Below are 18,896 nucleotides of genomic sequence, written 5' to 3'. Positions count from 1 at the left end.
AATTTGTATAATTATTATTATATTGTATAATGTATTGTGTGGTATTGCTTGATTATTAAATAAAATAAAATAAAAAAAAAAGTTACCTTTTCCCTGTGCCTGGCGTCGTCATGCAGCGCGGCGGAGGCTCGTGTCTCAGCCGCCTCGCAGCGCTGCTGCAGCCGCGCCTCGGTGCGCGCGCTCTGCTCCTCCAGCGCCGCTTCCCGCTGTGCTGCCTCGCCTATGCCCTTTTCTAACTCCTATACAAACATTACAACCAAGGTAGTTACTCAGACCAATTGACATAAGGACTAGTATCGCACCCTAATTCACGCACAAAATTGTCTGTAATTTTTCGAGGAAAATGAGCTTAGATTAGGTTATCTTATACTAAACTAGAAGTTGTTGCCCGTTTTATTTTTCAACTACACGAAAAGGTATTTTTATGGAACTCTTTAACCGACGAACACGATTACAACAGCTAAGAAACATTGATTCTCATTGATCATATACTTTGACACAAAAGTAACGTTTAGCGAAGCAGGTCCTTATGTAATTAGTCTGAGGTAAAGCTAATGATTGAGATTCATAACTGATATTAATATACACATATTTTCAAGTCTTATCTGTTGGTGCGTTCTGGCCGTAGCTAGTTTTCTATGAATAAACAAGAATCACCAAGCGCCTATGCGTTTCTGGGCGATGAACTGTAGCACCTACCCTCAAGTTAACGCTATAATGTTTTAATGCATCGACACTTTTCACTCAGGAAGAAATTGTTAAAATGGAAAAATAATGAAAAAATTGAATGGATGGAAAATGGCAAATAAGCGGTGGTCAAGCAAAGTTAGACGTCTAATTTTAATTCATAAAATTACACGTCTTTCTTTTTTAGTTAGTTATTTAGTATACCTGAACTTGTGCGGCCAGTGAAGAACAACGCATGCGTTCTTGCGCCAACTGCACTTGAATCTGGTTGAGCTGTTGATGCGTCCCTGCCAACACGCGTTCCTTTTCATGAGCAGTTTCCTGAAAATAATCGTATTATGTATTAGTTAATTATTATAACTGGAATAATCGTAAACATTATTCATAAATATAATCTGGTCTGCGGCGGCGAGGACCACCTCAGCGTTCTGAAGAACCTTGAACTTATTACGCTGCTTCGAGGAGAATTGAGTTAACCATTACCTGCGCTACGTACAACTTGTTGTTCAGCTGCTTCACTTTCGTCCATAGTTGGTCGGTCGCTTGGGAAGCAGTCGCTTGGGAAGCAGTCGCGAGGCACGCCTCGGCCTTTTTTACCTTAGACCCATTACACTGCTTCAAGGAGAGTTGAGTTAACCCTTACCCGCGCTGCATTCAACTAATTGTTCAGCTGCGTCATTGTGCGCCCCTGGTATTCTAGTCGTCAGTCGCAAGGCACGCCTAAGCGTTTTAGACCAACTCATCGCTGCTTCAAGAAGTGTTAAGTTGGCCTGCGCGGCGTTCAATTGGTCCTTCAGTTGCTCCACGTGCGCACGCAGTTGTCCGGTCTCGTGGTCGACCGCGGCGAAGGTCGCCTCGGCGGTTTGCACTTTGGACTTACGCTGCTTCACGGAGAGCTGAGTTAACCCTTACCTGCGCTGCATTCAACTGGTTGTTCAGATGCGTCATGTGCGTCCCTGGTATTCTGGTCGTCAGTCGCAAGGCACGCCTTAGCGTTTTAGACCAACCCATCGCTGCTTCAAGGACTGTTAACCCTTACCTGCGCGGCGTTCAATTGGTCCTTCAGTTGCTCCACGTGCGCACGCAGTTGTCCGGTCTCGTGGTCGGCGGCGGCTAGACGCGCCTCAGCGTCGCGGCGCGCACGTAGCTCTCGCGCAGCGCTCGCCTCAGCCGTAGCCACGCGCGCGCCGTCCGCCTCGCCACCACTGAGCGTCTGACGACGCAGGGCGCGCTCCTTAGCCACTGTGTCCTGCGAATGTTAAAATCATAAATACATATAAATAAAATTAAAGTGTCTGTCTGTGATTTCAAAATAACTGTTTCTTCAAGTGATTATAGCTATTTATACGGTACTAAAACATAATCAAGCTTTTTTTAAATTTATATCCGTCAGTCTGTCTTTCAGTTACTCAAGGCTCTAGAAAGGCTAAACAGACTTTAATGGGACTTTTACTGAAATATAGTTATTGATTTATTACGCTACGTTTCGCGTAAAAACGACGTATCTAAGCGACAGCGCCTGTCAAAAATCAGTTTATTATGTTTCACCGCGAACGGGAGTATCCCCAGATGTTGACTCTATTATTTTTCAAAAGAATATTTGTCCCATTTCTGTTTTCAATATGACCAATATTCCCCTCCAACTAGTTGGGAAAGACTGTGTTAGGAGTGGGTACGACAATAGACCAACGTGGCGGGAATCGAACCACCACCCCGCCGTGATGAGTCCGACCGCTCTAACCGTTGAGCTATTGATGATTGACTTTTTAACCCGCCAATCCAAGCAGGAGTACAAGCAATAGTGTCAATTTCTCTTCTACGACAGTAAGCAATGATGAATATATTGACTTCTTAATTTACTGGGTGTAAAAATATATAAAATGCATTTCATTATAGCTACTTGTCAAATAATTACACAAAATACAAATAGCATCAATCTGTTGCTAAGGAATTATGCCATAAATGCTAAAAGTTTTTAAATACTTTTATGTACTTGAATATATTTTTGATATTAAAGCATAATAATATATGATAGACATGCTCACAGTTACATTATTATTTTGTTGATTTATTTTTTACTTAATATGTAGCTATATAAGCACCACACAATTTAGTCCTCGCCCGCACAGTACGAGCGGGCGGGGACAAAGGCACTACACAAAATGTAGACGTCGGTCTAAGATGCGCGCCACGAGATATCTCGTGAAGAGAAAATACATTGTCGACCAATAGTGGCCGAACCAGAAATATGTTCTCTCTTTCGTTGCGACGGGACAAAGAACAGAGCCGCTATTGGTCGGCAATATGTAATTTTGTCTTAACGAGATATGTCCTGGCGCGAATCTCAGGCCTTCAAGTATCAATATAAGTATACACTGCAGAGGTGAAGTTTCTTAATAACGTGATTCCTAACGGATTACCTTTTAAGAATCCACGAGTTTCACGGACGTTACTAATAATTTAACGTACAACACGTGAACGGGTTACCTACTAGAAAATTTCAGTCTTCGCCACTGATACACTACTTTTAATTTACAGCGACTACGGATATATTGTACCAACAATAAAATCTATATAAAATATTGCTCTAACTACATTATGTGCACTTACAATAGGTTTCACATTAATTTCCGTAAGCCATCTGTGACGTAAGTCCTGCACGTTTTGTATTATGTCCTGAATAAAACTGACATGCATTAATATATGAAATGTTCAATGTAATCAATCAATGCATATTTTTAAAATCTGATCCAAAGTATCAATAATAATTAATATGAAGAAAAAACAGCATAGTACTTCCTCCTCACTAGTAGGCACAGGTAGTATATAACAACTTATAAGAGTCAGTTCTTTTAAATGAAAGGTAATAAAGGACCAGAAAGCGCAGTGTTGGTCGACCCCCCACCAGGTGGACTGACGACATCAAGCGAGTCGCAGGGATTCGCTGCATGCAGGCGGCTCAGTATCGTGATGTTTGGAAGTCCCTACAAAAGGCCTATGTCCTGCAGTGGACGTCCATCGGCTGATATGATGATGAGGATGATGAAGGATTTTTTTAAATGTCGTCTTCTGCTGAACTCCTGACAGTGCAGAGGCATATATGGCGTTCACCGGTTCAGTTAATGAAGCTTTAAAGCATAGCAAACAAAAATAAAATATATTATAGGCACACTAGCTAAATCAAGTCATAACCTTAGCTCACATGAATGACAATTGGGTATTTCACAATTTTTTTAATTCTATATTTTAAAAGAATTTGTAACTTTTTAGAATTAACAGTGTATCTGCAATGACTACTTTCAGATATACAGAGATGTCTTTGCGCCGTTGCTGTAGATCGTTCAAAAACGCACCATACTAAATATCGTAAATGTGTGACGTCGAAAAATCATTAACCTATACAACTTAATGATTTTTCGTCGGAGTCGATTTTTGGGCGTACAAGCAAAACTACAGATATCTTTATTATGTTTACAGTTCTCGTAATAAAGAAATGTCACATCAAATGTAGGGAATCTAAAATTATACGATTATCATTTTAACATATTTATTTTATTTATATTTATATAAACGGACCTTTGACCTTTGACTTATGTGCAGTGATTGTGCACTCTAGCCCTATCTCTACCCTACACTACCCTACTCTGACCCTACTCTACGCTTACCCTACCCCTACCCCTACCCTACCCTATACCCTACCTTACCCATACCCTACCCCTACCCTACTTCTGAATTAATTTGTTACCAAAAATGTGATAAATGATAATGTTGTAACAAACACGACTTTCTTTTAAATATTATATAGATTTTAAAATGTCAACAAGTCCCTCTCCGTCTGTACCTCGGAAGCCTGACTTTGAACCCCTTCTATAGAATACAATAATACATACCTTGTAATGTTTATGTTGCGCCCTTGCCGTGTCCGCCGCAGCCAGAGCGCTGGAGCATTCGTTCTGGAGCTCCTTCACCCTCGCCTCCACTCGCGTGAGGTCTGCCTTCAACAAGTCCCTCTCCGTCTGCAGCTCGGAGGCCTGACCCTGTACGACCCTCAGCTCGCTGTTGGTGCGCTCCACGATGCCCGACCGCAGCTCTTGGTTGGTGCGTTGTAACGCCATCCGTTCTTCTTTTTCCACCTCGATTTGGCGCTCGAGACGTCTGAAATATAAATGATTTGATGAGTTTACTCCTTATGAATCGATTTTTAATATATAGCCCCTGGTATGAAAAAATGGGCAGTAATTCAATGAACGAATGACAGCGTTAAGTTTTTGTGCGCAACCTATTCTGCGCACGCATGTGCACGCTGTTAGTGGGCCCGCACGCCGCGGCCTGCTGCTCCTCGGTTGCGCACCTTTCACTTTTCAGGCGAGTATTGAGATATACATAGTGTATGCTACGGGCAACATACATCTAATTAGACAGTCGATCTGAAAGAGTAAACTCCATTCGTGCGTCAAAGCTGACAGACACTTTCAATACGAATCACTCGTTTATTTAAGAGAAATATTTTTTTTTATTAAAGTTTTGTTTAAAATATGTACAGAAAAGTTTTGTTACGTAGCCGCGTTCCACATATATGTACAACTTATAGGAAAAGACTACTTGTCTTAACGTGACATTTGCAGACATTTCCAACAATCAATTTACACAAAATCTTGGCAAGTTATATACCAAAACCTTACTCATAAACTCTTTTTATTGGTGAAAACCGCATGAAAATATGTTCGGTATTGTAGTGTTTGACTTTATCACGAACCTTAAAACATCATTAGATAACAAAATTCAGTATACAAAAGAGGTTATTATCATCAGTGAGTAGACAAATGCAGAGAAATTTGTAAATATAGAAGTAAGCTCAACACTACGTGAATAACAGTTTCAAGATATAGTATCATAGTAATTCGGGTAAAGTATCAAAATTGTCAAACAAACTCGTGCCGATAAAAAAATATTGATTGAAATTGATAAAAAAACTATACTTGTTCTGTAAGGTGAGGGCGGTGATTTCGGCTTGTAGCTTGGCGCGCTGTATTTCGGCCTCGGCGTCGGCGTCTCGGCGCGCGCGCTCGGCCGCCGCGCTGGAGGCCGACTCGGCCGCGGCCAACTTGCTTTGTAACGACGCTATTTCACGCCCACGCATCACAGCTAACTTTTCCGCAGATCTGAAATACGTTAGCACACAAAATATAAAAATAGATAAAAAGTAGCCACTGGAGCCACTGGAATGTCTCCAAAAAAGTTCAATGTTTTTTTTTTTTATAAATAAATATACTTAAACAATACACATCACTATCTAGCCCCAAAGTAAGCATACAGAGTAGCTTGTGTTATGGGTGCTAAGATAGTTGATATTATAATATTCATATACATTTATATACTACATATAAATACTTATATAATGTATAAATACACAGACACTGGAAAACACCCATGTTCATCACACAAATATTTTCCAGTTGTGGGAATCGAACCCACGACCGTGGATGCAGAAGGCAGGGTCCCACTGCGCCACGCGGTCGTCGAAAACGCAAACGCAAGCTTTTAGGAAAGTCTTATTATAGTGTTAATGAGTATATAAATGATAAATAAAAAAAAAATAAACCTTGGCTGAGTTTCTTGTGGGCTTTTCTCGGACCAAGGCGGATTTGGATATTACCACCATTAGATTAAATTAAATTATGACATAATCTTGACCTTTCAAAAGTGCTTGTAAATTAAGCCTAAATAAATGAATTTTGTATTTTTGAATTTCTTTTTTATTTTGGCTTCAAACTTTAAAATATGTCAATCATATTGTAAATCTAACCTATAGTGTTTTTCAGATAGCATAGGTACGGTGACAGTCCGTTTCACTCTTGAAAGTTTGCCGCGATACACGATAATAGTACGTATTATGAACGTCATAAGGCAACTGTCACCGTACCCACGCTATCTGAAAAACGCTTTAATACTAGCGGACGCCCGCCATTTTGTCTACGTGAAATGGTTTTTTTTTAATCCCACGGGAACCATGGATTTTTCGTAAATAAAAAGTAGCCTTTATGTTGGTTCGTAACCTCTTTTATCTTCCCACTGGTAGACAGAGATTTTAGGTTACTTTCACAAAAGTATCTTTAAAATCGATTCAGTCGTTCCAAAGATTAGCCCAGACAAAAAAAAAGACAGGCAGAGAAAAACTTTAAAAAGCTTGTTTGTGGATTGGTATCGTGTAAATAGTTTGATTTGATTGAGAAAATTTTCGAGAAAAGTTTATTTATATGTTACCACGACATCGAAAATCACTCGACATACAAAAATGAAATTTACAAGGAAGGTAGTAGAATAGTTTGTAGGATTCGCTAAGAATGTATATCGCGACAGGGCCGAATTAATAAGGTCTAAGGGCGGATGAAGTTAAGACTAATAAAGAGCAATAGGGATGATGACAGTTTTTTAAATTGTATATAAATTAAGAGTATACTAATAGTAAAGCAATTTTGTAAAAGAAACAGGGTATCTGCGATCATTACTTTCGGAGCTACAGGGATTTAAAGAGTCAGATTTGCGGCGCTGCCGCGGATCCCTGGAAAACGCCCCATACAAAATGGCTCGAAATAATGACGTCATAGGCAATGTAATGATCGTTAGATTTGTATGCGCGTTCAAACAAAATTACTAATATCTTTGTTATTTGTGCGTTTATGCTTATAGTTCCTATATTAAAAAATGTCACATTTAATGTAAGGAAGCTAAAACTGTATGAGTTTTCATCTAATTACGATAAATTATTTTTAATAGTTTTTGAAATTTTATAATCTCATTTATTTTGCAAATATCCACACAATCTTTGCTTTTTATGTATAAATTACTTAATATTGACCCTATGTACCCAAATGTATCATAAAAATCAATATATTCAAACCTAGTCATCATCCCCATTATTTTATGCATAAGAATACTTACTTAAATGTAGCCAAATCTATAGTTGTACAATCATGCGACGCGTTGAATCCGCTGCTGCTTTCGTCAATTTCATCTGATGCTATGTATGAGTAACCTGAGCAATTAATAAATACAAAAATAGGTTAAATGAAAAGTTTAGAATAAAACTAAAAAATGTGATATTTGAGTAATATTTCTGATGTCTCAATAGTCCGTTAATTCCATATAATTATGAAATAAAATCCATAATTATATGGAATTTATGGGAAATATATTTGCTGCTGCTGCAGAAACGTGGGTATACTTGATAGTCAATGGCTAGCATAAGAGTTCCGTTGACTTACCCACAAAAGGTAGGTGTCCAGCAAACGGTGGCCTCGTTCTAAAGGGTGCAGCGGAAGGCGGCGAGGCCTCTCTCGTTGGACACGGGAGGAAGGTGGCATCTTCGGGACCGCGAAGATGAGGTACCCACGGCGGCACCTACGCATTAAATTTTCTTAATAATATTTTATTTTTATTTATTTAATTCTTTATTGCTCATAATGTAGATTCATAAACTAACAAAAAAATTAAATAATACCTAAAAGATAAACTTAATACTACGAACAGCATGCAAAGGTGTTATCGTTAAAGCGATCTTTTATAAATTTTATTTCATTTAAAAATAAAATATCACAAAAACGATCTCTCCGAAACAACTGGGCAAGAGGATTTTTTTTTGACGTGTCAACATCTTGCTTCACTGCTTCAGTAATGTCTATGATGTGTGGTCGCACTCATTAAAAACCACCGATATTAACGATTTTTTGGAGTTTACTCCCTAACAATCGATTTTTATTATATAGCTCCCGGTATGAAAAAAAATATAGGCAGTAAAATTCGATAAACGAATGACAGCGTCTCGTTTTTGTGCGCAACCTATTCTGCGCACCTTTCACCGTGCGCTGCCCGCACGCATGTGCACACTGTTGGCGGGCGCGCTAGTCGCGGTTGTGCGCCTTTCAGTTTCAGTATTGAGACGAACATAGTGTATGCTGCGGGGCAACATACACTTATTTAGACAGTCGATCTGAAAGAGTAAATTCATTGCTCCATTCGTGCATCGGAGCTGACACACAGTTTTTTTTTATTTATTTTGTATGTACGAGAATAGGTGGTAAAGTATTTTGTTTAATTACCTTCACCCCCAGGCGTGCACAAAGATTTTAAGTAGGGTATGCCTTATATGTTTCTATAAATTGCACAAAGCAGAAAATTCCTTCCCTTCAATAATAATCGTAATAATACAGAAGGCAGTGATTCTTGAGACGGCGCGTATTCTGAGGAGGTTCTTCACTCTGGAGCCCTAACCACCAGTTGCTTGTGCACTCAAATGTCTCGCGGGAGGTTTGAATTTTTTTATAAATTTTTAATAATGTTTTGTATTTTATTTTATTAACATTGTTTAAGATTAAAAAAAGGGCAAATAGACGAGAGAAATAAAAATCGTGATAAAAATTGGTTCTTAGGGTAGGCATGGCACTTTGCCTCTAAGGAGTGCACGTCACTGATGACCCCCCTAATTTATTGACGTGACAACGTCTTATAATTCGACGAAGCTGCACGCTCGAAAAAAGATGACGTCATGCGTCGTTCCCTCGCTCTAGGGTTGCCAACTTTTTTTACAAGAAATAAAGTATATTCTGGTCTATGAAGATTATTAAACAATATTTTAGAAAAACGAACATTTTCTCTTGAAAAACCATTCCATCAGTATTTTCTTATGACGTTGTCACGTTTAACTATCGCCAGTAAACCGACTTTACAAACAACCGATTTTTTTTAGCGATTTAAATGGCAAAACATTTGCCGAGTGAGCTAGTATGTACATATATGTTTCATTGAATTACTGCATGTGCATTCACTTGCAGTAATTCAAACGTTGTCGGCCTGAGTGTTAAAGCAAGGTCAAATTAAATTTACTTGTTGCTTTATATTTATAGCTTTACAATAAAAATACATACATAAACACTATTTATGTGTTGTAATTCACTGCTGATAACCTCGTTTAAGATATTGATCATAAAATATTAGGCACTAAATCATTTCACGTGAAACGGCTAGGTTTAATTTCCTCAATTAAATAAAATTATAAAATGAATTAAATATGCAAATGTAACCTTTACATATAATTTTCGTTTTACTTAACTACAGTTTTGACTTCCAAAAAGGTGGAGGTTCTAAGCAGGCTGTATATTTTTTTTTTGTGAACTAATAGCGTTCAAATATATTTCATAACTAACCTACTACAATAGTACTAAAATAGATTCATAAAATTGTTTAAATAAAAAATAAAGTACAATTACCAGAAATTAACATATATAATTCTGTATTATTTTTATTATGCAGTAATAATAATTAATGATTTATAGTTCTTTATTTTTAAAAGCCATAATAAATACTTTAGTTTATTCAGATTAAAATGTTAAAAGGTTTGCAAGAAATTTAATACTTTAAATTTATCTGTTTTAACAAAGTTACTAGTAGTTCAGAGATTCTGTAAAAATATTATCAGTTGCTCTTTATAAAAAAATATTATATTATCACATATTTTAGATGTATTAGCAGGCTGTAAATATGCAGATTAAATCGATAAAATGTCTAAAAAGTGGCTGAACTAAGTTTACAAAATTATCTATACGCCACGTTATTTGTGAGTTCCATAGGCTATATTTTAGCCCCATATCATTCTCACATGAATAGGAACTACGCAAGTAAAACCACGGGAACGCCCTGTGGTTAGTAGTAGTAGGTAATGATAGTGTCTCTATATAAGCACTCCACTGAAGCTTACAATTCAAGGTCAGGCCAATAAAAGTACCTGGTCTCTGATGACGTGCAGCGCTAGATGCGCCAGCGCGGGGTGCTGCAGCGTGTCGAGGTAGTTGTACCGGCGCGCGGGCGACACGCGCAGCAGGCCGCTCACGAACGCGCGCCACGTGTTGGACGGGCCGCCGGGCAGGAGTACCTGGTCTCTGATGGCGTGCAGCGCTAGATGCGCCAGCGCGGGGTGCTGCAGCGTGTCGAGGTAGTTGTACCGGCGCGCGGGCGACACGCGCAGCAGGCCGCTCACGAACGCGCGCCACGTGTTGGACGGGCCGCCGGGCAGGAGTACCTGGTCTCTGATGGCGTGCAGCGCTAGATGCGCCAGCGCGGGGTGCTGCAGCGTGTCGAGGTAGTTGTACCGGCGCGCGGGCGACACGCGCAGCAGGCCGCTCACGAACGCGCGCCACGTGTTGGACGGGCCGCCGGGCAGGAGTACCTGGTCTCTGATGGCGTGCAGCGCTAGATGCGCCAGCGCGGGGTGCTGCAGCGTGTCGAGGTAGTTGTACCGGCGCGCGGGCGACACGCGCAGCAGGCCGCTCACGAACGCGCGCCACGTGTTGGACGGGCCGCCGGGCAGGAGTACCTGGTCTCTGATGGCGTGCAGCGCTAGATGCGCCAGCGCGGGGTGCTGCAGCGTGTCGAGGTAGTTGTACCGGCGCGCGGGCGACACGCGCAGCAGGCCGCTCACGAACGCGCGCCACGTGTTGGACGGGCCGCCGGGCAGGAGTACCTGGTCTCTGATGGCGTGCAGCGCTAGATGCGCCAGCGCGGGGTGCTGCAGCGTGTCGAGGTAGTTGTACCGGCGCGCGGGCGACACGCGCAGCAGGCCGCTCACGAACGCGCGCCACGTGTTGGACGGGCCGCCGGGCAGGAGTACCTGGTCTCTGATGGCGTGCAGCGCTAGATGCGCCAGCGCGGGGTGCTGCAGCGTGTCGAGGTAGTTGTACCGGCGCGCGGGCGACACGCGCAGCAGGCCGCTCACGAACGCGCGCCACGTGTTGGACGGGCCGCCGGGCAGGAGTACCTGGTCTCTGATGGCGTGCAGCGCTAGATGCGCCAGCGCGGGGTGCTGCAGCGTGTCGAGGTAGTTGTACCGGCGCGCGGGCGACACGCGCAGCAGGCCGCTCACGAACGCGCGCCACGTGTTGGACGGGCCGCCGGGCAGGAGTACCTGGTCTCTGATGGCGTGCAGCGCTAGATGCGCCAGCGCGGGGTGCTGCAGCGTGTCGAGGTAGTTGTACCGGCGCGCGGGCGGAACGCGCAGCAGGCCGCTCACGAACGCGCGCCACGTGTTGGACGGGCCGCCGGGCAGGAGTACCTGGTCTCTGATGGCGTGCAGCGCTAGATGCGCCAGCGCGGGGTGCTGCAGCGTGTCGAGGTAGTTGTACCGGCGCGCGGGCGACACGCGCAGCAGGCCGCTCACGAACGCGCGCCACGTGTTGGACGGGCCGCCGGGCAGGAGTACCTGGTCTCTGATGGCGTGCAGCGCTAGATGCGCCAGCGCGGGGTGCTGCAGCGTGTCGAGGTAGTTGTACCGGCGCGCGGGCGACACGCGCAGCAGGCCACTCACGAACGCGCGCCACGTGTTGGACGGGCCGCCGGGCAGGGGCTCGAACGGCGGTGAGGCGTTAGCGTCACGTTCGTACCTAGTACAAATCATTTTTAAGCTATTAACTATCCTACTCTACTTGGGAGGATTCTCTCGAGGCACATTCTAGACCATAGCTTCTCAACATGCAGATTAATGACCCCTAGTAGGCATTTGAGACTTTCAGAAAGATAGTAGAATAAATAAAATTAAATAAGCTATTGAGATGGCATAGAAGGACCTGTACTGTAAAGACAATATTGTTGATTTGAATTAAAAAGTTCGAGACCAAGTAAAGTAAGTGTTGTACAACATGTCTTACATTACATGCGGTCCCATTTCAATCCCTAGAATTAGTTCTACTGCTGACCACGTGATGTCGACCAAAAGCGGCATAATTAAAAACAACGCTCTTTATTTCATTACGATGGAGCGCAAGCGAGAGCGATATGTTTGCGATACCTCATACGCCTACTGCGACTTTAGGTCTCGCAACAGGCCCACATACTAATGAAATGAGAAATTATTTCGCTTCGTACTCACCTTTGTATATTGCTCAGTATCTTTGCAACCGAGTCGTCTTCACCGGAAGAGAACGGTAGCTTTAGTGTGACCAGCTCGAACGCGACCACACCGAGCGACCAGTAGTCGCATGCCGACTGTAAGCAAATAATTACTTTTACTTTCTAAACTTACCTCTTCGAATTATTATTTTTTTTTAATTTAATTACTATTCAAAAATGAGGAGGTTCTCAATTGGACATTATGGCTTTATTATTTTTTTAATTCTATACGAATTCGTAGTTGAATGACAGACAGCAACAGCAGGCGACGTGTCGGCGCAACACGACTTATACAATATACATCACTTACCATCTGGTGAGATTACAGTCAAGGGCTAACTTTTTTTTTTCATTTCTTTACAAGTTAGCCCTTGATTGACAGTCTCACCTGATGATGTAATGATGCAATCTAAGATAGAAGCGGGCTAACTTGTAAGGAGGAGGATGAAAATCTACACTCCTTTAGGTTTCTACACGACATCGTACTGTCACGCTAAATCGCTTGGCAGTACGTCTATGCCGGTATGGTGGTAACTTGCCACAGCCGAAACCAGACCAGCCAGACCTGGACCAATTAAGAAAACCTCAATCGGCCCAGCGGGGATCGAACCCAATACCTTCGTCTTGTAAATTCACCGCACATACCACCACGGCGCCACGAAGAAAACTAAACTTATCTCTCTCTTTTACTGACTTATTAGGCGTCTGCTAAAATATCAGCAAAGATTAAACCACATTTTATTTTTGGAACTTTAATTCTACATGCTAAAATTAATTGCGATTAAATACGAGAATAAATCAAAACTATCATTTTCACACTTAGAAGCCAATTATTACTTTACTTGGTTAACAATCTAAACTACAAATCTACATACAAAGGAAATACATAATTATAATAGCTTAGTTAGGTTCCTCATAGGTGTTCATGCTCTCTTAAGCATAAAAAAACAGAGCACGTGTCATATATCATAATATAAACTTATATCATAATATACTCAGAGGCACAATTATCCGCCCACTTTAATATGACGCGATAAAGGGGGCGAATAATTGTGTCTCTGAGTATATATAATAAATCATAGACATTTGCAATTTCGAACAAAATCAAAGTCGATCATGCAAAGAACGGCAATTTATTTCGAAACTTGAGCACTTTTAAAAAAAAAACTATAACAAAATCCACTACAGTTTCCTGAAGTCCAGCCGCTTAGAGATTGCGTTTTTGAAAGCTCGTAATCGAATGGGACAAACGTATTCAAATACAATGTGCTTTGTTATTATGTCTCGTTTTACAAAAACAAACAGTTAACTTTGAAACAGCGCAGTTCAACAACCATGTGCGCCCAAATTTACATCGTCCATTCGATCACGACCTGTTAGAAACGCAATTTCTGAGCGGCCGGACTTTATTATTAGTATAAGGTGCAATATTAGTCAACATCACTAACAACATACTTATAGAATCTATTGTGAAGAAATACTGAGTAAGGAAAGGTTTCAAATCTGTATATTTTGTAGTACCTACAAAAAGTTCTAGGGATGATAGGAAACATGTCTCTTTTGCCCAATCCTAAGAAAGAACAGTATTATCAATTATGCTGCTATTGGTCGACATTTTGTCTTGCTCTCGTCTTGAGATAGGTAGGATGTTGTGGTACGAATGATAGGCTTATAGATGAACACTTAGCAGAACTTCATAAAAACTGTTACAGCCAGCAACTACCATGTGATAATATTTATTGAAAACATGAAGGCTGACCTCATTTTGTTCAAGATTGATTAACAGAAGAGCAGAGATTATGTATGTGATGATTCATATAAGTATGTTTATGGGAGAATAAGGGCCCACATAAACAGAAAGCGCTCAGGTCAGAGTTCTGTGTTCTGTGCTAGTAACTTTATAAAAACATAGAGAGCAGGTGGTCATACAGTTACTAAGACCAATAGAACCTGCCCTGCTAGGCGTTACTATTCGGTCAAAGTAACTATATGATCAATAATCTAATGCGATTATAAAAACTGTCTCTATAGTAGCAATGATTCATAGATTGTGTTCATTGGTTAACAAGCTCAGTAAAAATATCTCTTTGTGTAGTCGAACAGTGTAATAAATGGTCAAAAACCTCAGAAAATGACAGACAATTTTGTTGAAGAATTTGGGTGTGATACTGCGTCCCTAGCCAAGTGGCATGTCGATTCTCTTTCTACAATCGCTAACACTTCGAAAACTAGAACTATGTATGGGAATGACATTTGCTATCACCAGGTCACGTGATCAAGATCTGTCATTCCCATACATTTATCTTGTTTTCGAAGCGTTAGCCATTGTAGAAAGAGAACCGACGTGCCACTTTGCTAGGGGGGCTGGTCCTCCTATAATTGGTCTGAGTACAGATCACATGGAACGCTATGAAGTCGGAACTCTATCTGTATGCTTGGGCTATGAAGCGTTAGTGTCGTGCGAACCCACAATGGCCGTGTTAGCGCGGCGGCAGTACTCGAGACACACAGTGTGCGCGCCGCACGCGTCCAGCAGCTCGGGCGCCACGTAGTCAGCGGTGGCGCCCGCCACGCAGCCGCCTTCCGACAGTCGCGCGCACGAGCCGTAGTCGCCCAGCTTCACGTGGCCGCATCTGCAGAGCATTGGTGGGTTGGCGAGCTTAACATGATAATGTTATATTCTTTTACGATCACTTAATAAATGACATTGGTCCCTGAAGGAGATAATGAAATCCAGGGATCTGAGCATGGCAATCAAGAGAAAGGCTTTTAATACATGTATCTTGCCATGCCTAACATACGGTTGTGAAACCTGGGCACTCACCATAGCTCAAAGGGCAATAAACTGGCCAGGTGCCAATGATCCATGGAAAGGAGCATGACCGGCCATAAGAGAAAGTATAGGCTGAGGAACGCTGGCCTTCGAACCAAAACAGGGTCACTGATGTACTAACTCGTGTCAACCAGCAAAGTGGTGATGGACAGGGCACATGCTAAGGGGCACAATGGGGAAGTGGAGCAGATTGGTGACGCTATGGTACCCTACAGATGGTAGAAGGAATCGGGGCAAACAGTTCCTTAGATGGGAGGACGACTTAAAGCTAACAGCTAGACCAAAGGTGGTTTGCAATAGACAGAGAGCAGTGGAAGTCACTGGAGGCCTATGCCGAAAGGCACACTGTGTTAAGAAATATTCTTTAAAAAATAAAAACAATTTGGATCAATTAGGATTGACAGCCTAACATGCTCTACAAGACATAAGGCTGTAATATATCACTATTGAAATCCTCACTCTGAACTGAGAATTTCTACTGAAAATCTCCTAGAATAAAGAAAAACACAATGCCTTGTAATCTAAAGCCACAAAACAGATAAAATAATGGCAAATAATTATTACCTGTCCAACAGTATGTTTTGCGGTTTAACGTCTCGATGTACAAATCCCATAGCATGCAATGCTTTAAGAGCGTGAGCCACTTCAGCAATATAGAAAGCTGCGTCTCGCTCAGACAGTGGGTGGTTGCGTCGTGACAGTAAGCCTGATAGATCACCTCCGCTGCACAACTCCATCACTAGATACAAATTGCTGCTATCCTGTAAAATTTAAAAAATATTAAATGCCAGCTCAAATACAAACAAGTAATTTTATTTATTATTAAAACTCAATGACTTATATACAGGGGTTTTTAGGTAAAAAAAGGTGGTTAAATCAAATAACAGTTAACCTGAAAGGCATATTGCAGCCGAGGTATCCAATGTGGTACTCCAGTGGCAAGTATTTCCCTCTCATCCTCTGCTCCGGACACTCTTTTCCGTGCCTCATCTTTGCGGACACTTTTCAGTGCATACACATCCCCAGTTTGTTTCTCACGTACCATCTATAATGTAACATATTGGTTCATGTATACTAAGTGTTAATATAGGGTTATATTAAAATTTTACATTTTTTAACTCTTCAGAGTTATATTGGCAATTTAACCATTTTATATGTTGTGGAAGGACTATACTTTTGATAATATATTTATTAATTATTATATTATGAGGTTGGTTGATGAATATTTTATAAAACCTAAGAGCCAATTTACAAAGCTAAAGAAATATATATTTATAAAATCAAATATCTCTTCTAACTGAGTTGTGAAATTTTTACTCTCTTAGGATTGCCCATCCCTGGCCATGGCCTACCCTCACCACCCAGCAATTTATCAAAAAAGTTTACCACAATTTTTTACAACATTTTTAACTTATCTTCTGTAATAACGTCCTTAACCCTACACCATTGGTTACAAGGCTAGGGATCTGCAAGGTGTTTTTCTTTCTGCCACACAATGGACCCTGCACCATAAGCTTGTTGATATAACATTTTAATTTAAAAAGATAGCTACTTAATTTCATAAGACCTTTATTAGGTGTGGTTACAGATTTTGCCCCAGGTATTTAAAATATTATAATATAAGAATAATAAAAGTTACTTGTAATGAAAAATCAAACAATAAAATCACTGATAATATGAAACTTACATGTACTTCGCCGTAGTGGCCACGGCCAATCATTTGAAGCATCTCAAAATCTGACACACATACTCTGGCTCTCCGCAACTCAGCCAGAGTGCTTCGATCTAAAATATTACAATACAACTTTTTAGTTTAGTGTGGTTAATGTATATTCTTAATTTAACATTAACAACACTAAACTATGAGACAGAGAATACTCATGTGTATTAAAATATCCTGCTTTGCTATGCTTCTGCATTATCTTCTGTGTAGATGTAAGCTATATCTCAAATTACATTGGCCACCATGGCCAATATTTGACAATATTTTATAATAATTTAGTAATGAAGATAAAACGTAATCTTCACCAAGTTCTATCAAATAGGCTAGACGTCCTATTGCCAGATTTTGTTCTGAATAATTGCTGGAGTAATAGTTCAAAGAAAACATTGTTGTAAATTAAGTTAAGTTAAAGAAGTGACCTTTTCTAATTATAATTTCAAGCTGTATCGAACATTCCATTGAAGCAGGTGTTACCTTTGTTACGCAAAACTTACATTTGTCCAGGAAAATCCGCACAAGTTCATCACATTTTTTGACGGGATCTTCGTTACACTCATCATAAAGAACTGTTAAAGCATCCAACAACGATTCTCGATCTATTTTCTTGCTAAGTTTACTGGGTCCACTGGTCACTTTGCCCAAAATTTGCCGGTTTAACCGCATAACACGAACAGCGATAGCTTCTTTTGAGGGCTCCATCACACAAGTGAATAATAATGATGTCAATAAATCAATTAATATGCATATTATATTTTTGTTTACGTTTCATTTACTTTCGAAAAAGCTCCAAAATTTAATATTTTCGCAACAGTCCGGTATTCTTAACGTTTTTATTTGAAATTGGAGTTCATAGACAAACTATGAAACTCTAGACAAAAGACAAGTGTCAACCATGGAACAGTGACAATTATTTGTCAGTGTTACCATTAAAAATTATTGAAAGCAAAGAGGAATTCTAGTTTGGATTTTGGTCTTTGAAACCTATCTATGTATCTAAAAAGGCTGTATTTATTTAGCCGTTTGTGGGCTGTATAGACCAGATTCTGCATATTGTTAGGATGTTGACAGAGCAACAGCATATTTAAAACCAAATTTCTAAATATTTAGTGTAGTTTGGCTAATTACAGTAGAGACTGAAATCGCCCGCCAAATTTAAAAAATCAAAATGCAAATATTGGAATAACTGAGTTTAATACTTATTTATAAGTAGTAATGTATTCACAAACAAAAAAAATAATTGAAAAAAATTATAAAAACGCATGTTTTTTTAATTTGTTTAAATGATTCTTTAAATCTGGCGGGCGCGATTTCAGTCTCTACTTTCACTAGCCAGACTTCTAATAATAATCATTGTAAATTATTTTATTTTCTAAATATTTATTGTAAGTAATAAATATTTAGAAATATTTACTTGTAAGACTTGTAAGTCTAATTGTAGGGCTAACTAGTTAGGAGGAGTATGTAAATCTACACCCCTTTTCAGTTTCTTCACGGTATCGTACCGGAATCTAAATCGCTTGGCGGTGCGCCTTTGCCTTTGAATGTCAGATGTCTGGTTATCGGTGGAGCTCGTTCTATACGTAGGTATATTATATTTACGCTCGACTTTTTAATTAATTGGATTTTTGAAAAACTATTTTCATTATAAATTATACGTTAGATATACGTTATTGTATGATAATCGTTTATGGTACCTACTAAAAGTAAACAGAAATA

At 40.4% G+C, this 18,896-nt stretch overlaps 1 protein-coding gene across 1 annotated transcript in view; it reads right to left on the bottom strand.

Moving 5' to 3' along the window:
• The window catches only part of LOC112049999 (citron Rho-interacting kinase), a 33,662-nt gene extending 15,611 nt beyond the window's left edge, over window positions 1–18,051 (bottom strand). Inside the window, exons 1-14 of the mRNA XM_052883053.1 lie at window positions 17,675–18,051; window positions 17,145–17,242; window positions 16,350–16,502; window positions 16,022–16,218; window positions 15,095–15,257; window positions 12,605–12,720; window positions 11,939–12,119; window positions 7,953–8,088; window positions 7,630–7,723; window positions 5,667–5,849; window positions 4,578–4,842; window positions 1,727–1,936; window positions 892–1,008; window positions 87–239 (exon numbers count right to left, since the gene is read on the bottom strand). Of these exons, the coding sequence (XP_052739013.1) occupies window positions 87–239; window positions 892–1,008; window positions 1,727–1,936; window positions 4,578–4,842; window positions 5,667–5,849; window positions 7,630–7,723; window positions 7,953–8,088; window positions 11,939–12,119; window positions 12,605–12,720; window positions 15,095–15,257; window positions 16,022–16,218; window positions 16,350–16,502; window positions 17,145–17,242; window positions 17,675–17,879 (2,271 nt within the window). The 5' untranslated portion in view covers window positions 17,880–18,051. The remainder of the gene's footprint in view (window positions 1–86; window positions 240–891; window positions 1,009–1,726; window positions 1,937–4,577; window positions 4,843–5,666; window positions 5,850–7,629; window positions 7,724–7,952; window positions 8,089–11,938; window positions 12,120–12,604; window positions 12,721–15,094; window positions 15,258–16,021; window positions 16,219–16,349; window positions 16,503–17,144; window positions 17,243–17,674) is intronic.
• Window positions 18,052–18,896: the final 845 nt, after the last annotated feature.

The sequence above is a fragment of the Bicyclus anynana genome, chromosome 8 (genome assembly GCF_947172395.1).
Source record: "Bicyclus anynana chromosome 8, ilBicAnyn1.1, whole genome shotgun sequence".
NCBI classification, from domain to species: Eukaryota; Metazoa; Arthropoda; class Insecta; order Lepidoptera; family Nymphalidae; genus Bicyclus; species Bicyclus anynana.
The sequence above is the reverse complement of the archived record's forward strand: the minus strand, read 5'-3'. Positions and strand labels throughout refer to the sequence as shown.